Genomic DNA, 9,428 nt, shown 5'->3' on the forward strand with positions numbered 1-9,428 from the left:
ATTAAATATGATAGCATACATGCTTTCTCTCTCTCTCTCTCTCTCTCTCTCTCTATGTTGTTTCTGGGTTTCTATATCCTTAATGATTTGGTTTGTTATTTGCAGTCGAACACAACGTTGAGTACACAACAAGAGAAAGGGGTTGAAACTGATGGGTGCAACAGTTAGGAATGCTCATGCATATCTAGAAAGATAGAAGTTGAGTGAGGAGAGGGAGAAACTAGCCAGGAATGCAATTGGGAAGATGTCAATGGAGCAATTGTCTGATCTCATGTCCTTGGGGACAATCTGTTCAGTGGCATTAGAGAAGAAGGTTAGTCAGTGCCTTCTCAACTGAGAATTAATTATTTGACTACATCCTATGCTCAGGAATAGTTGCGGAAAGCATATAGAATTTTTTTTTTTTTTTTTTTTTTTTTGGGTACCCTTTTGGATAGGGGGAGGGGATGGTTGTGGGATTTGGAAGAGGTCGAAAAGATTCTGCCTTTCTATTCTGATGGCCTCTTTAGCTTTTCATGTGTCTCTAGGATGGTTTGGTTGAAGGGTTCTACTATTCTGATGGCCTCTGCACAAAAGTCCTCTACTTCTGCAGATGAACCCAATCCACAAGAAGATCCCTGTTTTGATCCATAATGGAACACCCATCTATGAATCTCTAATCATAGTTCAATACCTTGTTGAGATTTAAAAGGACAAGTCCCTTTGTTGCCCTCTAATCCTTACCAGTGTCCACACGCCATGTTCGGGTGTGATTTCATCGACAAGAAGGTCTGTTCTCTACAGTTCTCTTTCTCGTTCTTTGTGCTTTTTAGTATTTAGTTGGAAAAAATGGATCTTTTCACTATGCGTCTCCATATCAACTGATGGCAAATACCCAATCGTGCAGCGGAAGGGATCAGATTGGGATCTCCTAAGGTATCAAAACTTAGCTCGAACTGATAAAATGGATCGAAACCGATTGATAAAACCCAAATCAAACCAAACCGATCCTTATTGGATTGGTTTTGGACTGAGGTATGTTGGGACTGGTTGAAAATCGGTCCAAATCGAACCGACCAATAACCAAACCGAATGAAACCGATAAAAAATAAATGATTATGAAATTATAAATTGGTGAATTGACCATCCACTTTTTACAATATCAGAGAGAAAATTTTTTATTGTAAGGGGAATTGTTACAAATCATTGAATATTAGCTTATGAAAAGAGAAATAGATTTGTAAAATGTAATAATGCTTCCATTGATTTCTTTGTTCACTATAAAAAACTAGTTGGATAGTTAAATGAATGATTGGATAATAGGGTTCATTTTGTGATTTCAATTTTTTTTTTTTTTTTGCTAACGACGGATATCCAAGCCTTAGGCCTGACTAGTCTCGTGGGCCCATACTGACCTCACAACTGTATGGACCGGGTCATATCGGGGTTGAATGAGAACCATTCAACTATCATTGAAAGCAGTGAAGAGTATTAAACACCACCGTGTGATTGGCCCAAGGTGTTCCTAGTGTTAGTCGAACTTAGGACGTGCAAGTTTACGGCTCGTACCAAGTTCGTTGCTCACCAACTGCGCTACCCCCTTGGGTTTTTTAAAAGGGTGCATTTTGTGATTTCAATATTAGTTATCTTCTCAGTAATTTGTTATCTATTGGTTTCAATATTAGTTATCTTTCCCTTACAATGATAAACCATGATTTAATCATAAATTTAAAGTTTTTTTTGGGTCAAATCTAGTCACTATAAGTTATGAATGTAAGATCCATTATGGTTCAAGCCCAATAATAAACTGATCTAAATCAGTATTAACCCGATATTGAAAAATCAAAATAAATCGAAACCAAACCAATCGAAATCAAAACTGATCGAAAATCGAAGTTCCTTAACGGATAAGTTTTAGTCTCCCTCATTCCTAGGCCGAAACCTTCAACCCAACCGAAACCAAACCGAACCATCCAACTGACACCCCTAGGACCCCTGCATTTGAAATCACTGCACAAAAATTAACTATATGGGAATGGAACGATTTACCTAAGAACTGCAATTGAAGTTCCTCCTTCAAATAATAGTTCTTCCACACTTGAGCAACCTTTTACACTTGAGCAACCGTAGGGATCGATCTCAACACTTTGAAATTATGATCCACGTTCAATTGGAGAAGAGCAATCAACCATTAAAGTTTTCTCCTTCACACATACTCACTCACAAAGAAGAGAATGAAGGGAGAGAGAAAACATGGGAGAAAAAAAGAAAGTTCCAAAAAACTAAATGTCTCTCTCCCTTATTCCTTATATAATAAAACCTCTTTTAAGGTTTTGTGGTCAAATCTTTGTTTCCTAAACAAAGAAAGCCAAGTATTGGTGGTAGAGAATAGTTTTCAAAATTGAACTACTTTGCTTCTTAAGTGGAAAGAGGTAAGATCTAAAAGTGATTGCTATCTTTCTTATTATTGGTGATAAATATAATCAAATTATATTTTATCCACTACCATAAATAAAAAGATAATTAATCATTTAATATTTCTAAATCTTGTCATTTAATATTAACTCTTTAATTTACACATAAGACCTTCCATTTTTCTAATATCACATAATGAGCTATATGGCATGTAATTTAATACTACCTAGTCCCAACTCATTGTACATGTTTGTTTCCGAGATTCCATGAATATGATCGAACATAAAAAAAATATTTGAAATAAAATTTACTAAATAAAATATTATTTTTCATATTAAAAAATAACTTTGTAAACAATTTACAAAAACGACATTGGTACCAGATTTTTGTTTGATCAAGCGTATACATTCTCTCTCCTTGATATTCTCCAATTAAGGGAAGTGGATCACATGTTGACGATCTCTTACATTAACAAATGTAGGATCCCGTGTCCAGCATACCGATATGTAGTCCGTTGGATGTCAATCATTGGTTTACCAAAACACGTTATACAACACTGCAACAAATAGGATTTCTCAAATCAAACGTCAAATGACAGGTATGAATCTCGTCCTCACACAACTGACAATAATACATGCGAGATTCTTACCGGATTCTTTTCTATACACACAGTATGAGTACTTATATTTATGTACCAGAATCAAGTATGAGTACTTATATTTATGTACCAGAATCACATCCGTCGTAACATACAATGTAACGACCAGATGAATAGGATGTCCGATCCTATCCCTAGCCAAGAATAATTTTGGGTGCAAACCCATGAAGCCCAACAAATAAATGACATGCATAAGTGAAATCAAACAGTCTTATTAATAAATCGGGTTTGATAGACACACCTATCAAACATCAACAACATAGTTTTGTTTAGCTATTTTTGTTTGTGGCCTTATGGACAACTATAGCCATATATAAGCTATGTTTGATGGCAAGAAATTAAGATTTATCTTTAGTTGTGCACAAACCCAGGATTTTAATCTCAATTCTTGAATTGTATTTCAGTAAAATAGTCTCTCTTTTCATTTTTTAGAAGTCTTTTATCCTTTTATGATCTAAGTTACTTCCTGCAAACTGTGAATGCAAAGGGGAAGAGCAAGCATCACATCAGGATACAAGGAATTGATAGAGGGAATGAAATTGATGGAAGAAAAGCTGGTAGGCAAGCCTTACTTTAATAGTGAGACTTTTATGATAGAAGATATACTTGCAATACATCACATGGAGATCAGATAAGCATCCAACAACGAAGACATAGTCAGGTTTTAGGCATACCTGAATCCATGACTAGAAAATAATAACTTCTCAATGTCTTCTCGTATGCTTCTTGTACAACACTATCAATGTTGGTTTGGTCTACCCTCTTTCCCTTCTCACTTTAGGTTTCTCTAGTCATACACTTAATAGGTCAATGATAACTATTTATAGGGGTGTGGGTAGGGACCAACCCTGCAATGAAATTAAAGTTTTCTTTTCATTAAGGAAACAATGTCTTAGGTCCACACATAGTAATATATATTTCATACCATTAAGGTGTGCTAATATAAATCCAATATCTCCATAGAGATCACTTATCATTATTGGATCATTTCTGCTTACTCCATCTATACTCAATACCACTAAATCGGTTTTTAGAAACAAACCTTAGACTATGCTAGCCCATCTGATTGAAAATCTTACAATCTTCCACCTGGGCAACATATGTCAAAAGTTTTAGATTTTAAAATTTATTTAAAATGACTCTCCAATTTAGATAAACTTAATGTGGCCACAAACAAAGCATTGTTAAATGGAGTGCACTTTAAATCAAATGTTTTGGTTCGAATGAGAATTACAAACACCCTTCCGTCTTGATCATCACATCTAAGGTGATATGGGACCAAACACATTAAAGTGCTCATAAACTCACCGACTTGGGTAGTATGGAAATTACATGCAATAGTGATCATCGTATCTATTTCCAAATTGGTCCAGGTTTGAAAACCAGATGAACTCTATGAGACAGATACTGAAGGTCTCATTAACTATAAGCGTCTTCCAAACATTCAAGCTTCAATCGAAGAAGCTTATTGGATTGGGTCCGGATGTCTCAAAACACTCTCCCTAGATCTCAATCAATCGAGGCTTTACTAGTGACTAAATGTGTGTGTATTGACTGAAACCTCGAACATCGAATAAGGTAAATACACTACATATATCCTCAATTTTCTGAAGGAGGTAAATAAACAAGTATATACACATACACAATTGTCCATAATAAAGATGCATGTATATTCATGAGAACAGAAATAATGCATCACAAATACAAAAAATAAATTGAAAGTCAGATGCACTTGAATATATGACCAAAGCTTGACTAATAAAATACATAAAAAGAACTAACAAGTCCCTTATCAGTGACATGCTCTTGGAAAACTTTTAGAATCAAGCCCTTAACTAGTGGATAAATAATTATTTTATCTGTAGTAATATAGTTCTACAAGAATTTATGATTTATGAACTTACTTCCACTGATCTTTAGATAAACCTATTTGATTTCTCTCATTTTAATAAAGAATCTTAATTTGAACAAAATTAAAAATCACTGGCTTGGGAGACCTATCAATTTTAAAATTAAAACTAAAATCTATTATCATAATAGCCAAAGAAACATTAAAGGATTAGTTCTATTTTTCAAAATTAGAACCATTCAAAATTTTAATAAAAAATAGGTGAAAAGTCAAAGCTGACAATTATAATCATACATATTTACCAAAATATATAATATACAAGAACAAAAGGCATATTAACATCCCAACAATATAATTAAACTTGACTAATTGTGCTATTAATTAGATTTATCCCAGTATTATTTTCAATAACTATAGAAAAACATAAACTAAAATTACTGGCTTGGGAGGCGTATCAATTTTAAAATTAAAACTAAAATCTATTATCATAATAGCCAAAGCAACATTAAAGGATTAGTTCTATTTTTCAAAATTAAAACCATTCAAAATTTTAATAGAAAATAGATGAAAAGTCAAAGCTGACAATTATAATCATACATATTTACCAAAATATATAATATACAAGAACAAAAGGCATATAAACATCCCAACAATATAATTAAACCTGACTAATTGGGTTATTAATTAGATTTATCCCAGTATTATTTTCAATAACTATAGAAAAACATAAACTAGGGAAAGATCCAATAAACATAAATTGGGAAAAGATTCGACGTCATCAGGGTCACACTTGTGGTGGTAAGATCGCACAATACGTAGTGGAATCTTTCACATGCAAGGTGAGACGCTTGAAACAATGCCACTCTGAAGATTCCGTAACCTATGATAGCAACACAAGAACCTCCAAGGCTATGAAACTCAAAACGTCACCCTCATACTATCAAGTGAAATCGACCAAACAAAGACTCACCTATGGTGGCAAGAGCACATCATTCGCCATATGGTCTTCTTGATTGCAATCCATCCCGAATAGTTAATAGTAATTTCACAATCTTAGTAACTAGCCCACAAGGGGAAGCTTAATCATCGAAATTATGAAAATCTATAGACTTGGATTGCTACCAAATGCCCGTGGGTTTAGATTTTGGGTACAAACAATAAGATGAGCTATTTTAATATTTAATTAAAAAAAAATATTCAATATAAACACACAAAAGTAACCCATTGTAAACCCTAATAGTCAATATGGTAACACCATAACTTAGCAGTTATCAAAGTGAGTACGTTCTTAGTATGACAGTTTTATACTTTCACCCATTACCATAAATAAATAACAAATCTAAATATGACAATTTCCGATAATGACAACATGCTAAAATGGAAGTTCATAACATTTATTCATAATAACAAAAAACACATGAAATATGTTACTTTATCCATAATTCATTAGATATACGAAGTTGTATATAAGTATGGACTTTCAGCCCAAATGACTTTAATATCTAATATAAATATTAGCCCATAAACTTCAAACTAATCACAATAAAGCCTCTTAATTTTTGTATATTAACATTTGATTAGCTAATGAGGCACATGAACAAAATAATTCACTGGATCAAAACAATAATAAATCATTAAAAAATAAAAGTAATATGAGCTTAGATCCATATTAATTATAAACAACTTCATAGGCTTATACCAATAAGCTACTAAAACTTCAATGTACTCATTTAAATCATTCAATTACAATATATCATTTTATTTTGATGAATTTTCAATAAAATTGCACATTATCACAACTTCACATAGGACATATAAATTCAAAGAAGTATTACTTAAATAATACACTTGTGATATTTTGAATCATAATGAGGTGCCAAAACTCATAATTAAGCATCTTGTATGAAATCGGATGTCATGGATGATAAATAGAGTATCAAAGAAAACATCGAAATACCACAAATTAGTTTAAAAGTCATGAAAACGACTAGTATAGTGCACATAATAAATCATGTATAATGCATCTATCACCTTCAATAGGATATTATTTTATTTTCTTATTAATATAAGAGAGTGGAGATTAGATGATCCAATAAAAATACCAGTTATACGAGTCAACAGCATAAACAGATTTCAAAATTCATTTCAATAAACAAAAATCAAATGATTTCTGATATCATTTGTAAAAACTGTTTTTGGTCTATCCAATTATTAGACTTCAAAACTAAATTTCATCGAAACTATGATAGAAATGTTTAATAAATCACCAATATGTACAAGTAACGTAAGATGATCTTGTATCATAACATCTCAAATGTGAATATATTTATCAGCATTAAGGCTCCATTTGGTATTGTTCCAAAACAATGTTTCTACCATTTTTTCGTTCTATTGGAACAAAAAAACGTAAAAATTTGTTTGGCAACCATATGTTGAGTTTTAGTGTTTTTGAACCAAAAATCGAAAAAAAAAACGATTTGAAAAAGGAAAGACGGAATGACAAAAGCCTGTTTCGTCCGACTGTTTCGTTCCAAAGGTGTTAAAAAGGGAAAATTTTGGAACTTTCGTTCCCGAGAAAGCAAAGCAACGCCTACAGAGAGAGGATGGTGATTTCTTCTTCTCCGTTCTCCTTCTTCTTCTCTTCTTGGAATTGGAACCCTACGACTGCCTCCTTCAACTTCTCCGTCGCCGATCACGTTTGACTTCGGCCGTAACCGACGATCGTTACTAGCGAATCTTCATCTAAGGTTCAATAACCCCCAGCCCCCTTCCTCTTCTCCGCCTCTGTTCCAATAAATCGCAGCGATGGACACACTCAGTTCCTGTTTCTTCTCCGTCTCTGTTCTTCTAGCTGCGAGAACATTTTCTTCTTCTAGATTCCAGCGTTAGAGCTTCATATTTTGTAAGTGAAATTTGTTCTTAACCCTAAAATCAACCTTTAAAACCTCTCAAATTTCTTCTTCTTGTCTTCTAAACCTATTCTCTTTCTTCTTATTCTCTAATCGCAGATCAGGTATACATACGTTTTCCTCTTTATCCCTATCAAATCGATCATATAGGGAAGACATGTAATTTCCCCAAATTTCTTCTTCTTGTCTTCTAAACCTATTCTCTTTCTTTTTATTTTTTGAATTTTTTTCAAATGTTCATGATAGAAACAAAGGTGGGGGTGAATCAATTTATTAAAATCCCATTTTCTGCCAGAAAGTGTCTGGTCTTTCAGCTGTAAAAAGTTGTTCTTTCTGAAAAGCCTTTCAAAATCCTAACCCTAGAAAAACCCTTCAAAATCCAAAGAGCTTTTTTCAGGACCCTTTTCAAGTACTAGAAATCATAGAAAACAACATCAACTTTCTGCTATTCTAATTTAAAATTGAGAAGGAAAAAAGCGATTTGGCTTTATTTTAAACAGAATAATAGCAACTCAGGAAAACTTGAGAATAACAGCAACTCAGGAAAACTTGGGCCTCTATTTTGTTCTGTTTTTATGTGGAAAAATTAAAGCAAAACAGGTGAAAATGATTTCACCATGAGAGTGAGAGTAGTAGTAGGCAGAGAGAGGACATCATGTTTCTCTGCAAGAATCTTGGGCCTTTTTGAATGGCAGTTATCTGATTTAATATTTTTCTCCATTAAATTCCTGGGATTTTGTCTATTGTAAGAAAATCTCAAAGCCAAAAATAGATTTGAATTCATTCTTTTTTTTTTTTGGTAAGGATTTGAATTCATTCAATACTAATAAATAGAACCGTTTGGGCTGGTATCGTTTGAATAATTGAATCTTTATGACTGTAAGAAAGTGTTCTCAGTTGCCAGTTACCAGTTGCTAGTAGCCAGTTGCTAGTTGCTAGTTGCCACTCACCTCATCTTTATTCCTTTCTCCTGCCTCCTGGAGTGATCAATCCCTGGGAACAAGTGATTGGTGAATGTAATTGATTAGGAACAGCCACCATGAAACTTCCACAGATTTAACAACCATTACAAGAACTGTGAATTATGGATTCTACCAAAAAAAAATGTGAATCATGGAAACTATTCATTATGGTTGGATTCTAGAATGTTGTATTTTAAAATCAAGCGAGTTAAAACCACTGTTTAAAAAAATTGGAATCAAATCAGATTGGAATTGGTCGTGATTGATCTCAATTCTGAACATTCTGGAGCAGTCGATTCTAAGGTTTTGTGTCGAATCATTGAATTTTCAGATCTGAAAGACAGATTCAAAGGTTTTTGGGAATGATTCCAACCGATTCAGACCCAATCTAGATTGAAAACATTAGGAACTGATTTGACCCCTGATTCTAAGATTATTTCAATTTAGAATTCCTTAAAAAAGGGAAGAGCCTTTTGCAATCCACCCACATTTCAAATGCTTTTTTTTTGGTTAAATGTATTTCAAAAAATTTCTCTTTCTACCACAATTAGCTGGAGTTTCAGACAAATGAATCACATTTTAATGTTTTTTATTTTTCTTTTTCTTCTCTATCGACTCTTGTATTTTTTTTTTTTTGGGGTGGGGGGTAAAGAGTG

The 9,428-nt window shown here is 33.2% G+C and overlaps 1 protein-coding gene across 1 annotated transcript in view; it reads left to right on the top strand.

Moving 5' to 3' along the window:
• Window positions 1-250: 250 nt before the first annotated feature.
• Window positions 251-9,428, top strand: part of LOC122062885 — a 10,861-nt gene continuing 1,683 nt past the window's right edge. The window contains exon 1 of the mRNA XM_042626559.1: window positions 251-313. Coding sequence (XP_042482493.1) covers window positions 251-313 — 63 coding nt within the window. The remainder of the gene's footprint in view (window positions 314-9,428) is intronic.

Source organism: Macadamia integrifolia, unplaced genomic scaffold, assembly GCF_013358625.1.
Source record: "Macadamia integrifolia cultivar HAES 741 unplaced genomic scaffold, SCU_Mint_v3 scaffold1132, whole genome shotgun sequence".
Lineage (NCBI taxonomy): Eukaryota > Viridiplantae > Streptophyta > Magnoliopsida > Proteales > Proteaceae > Macadamia > Macadamia integrifolia.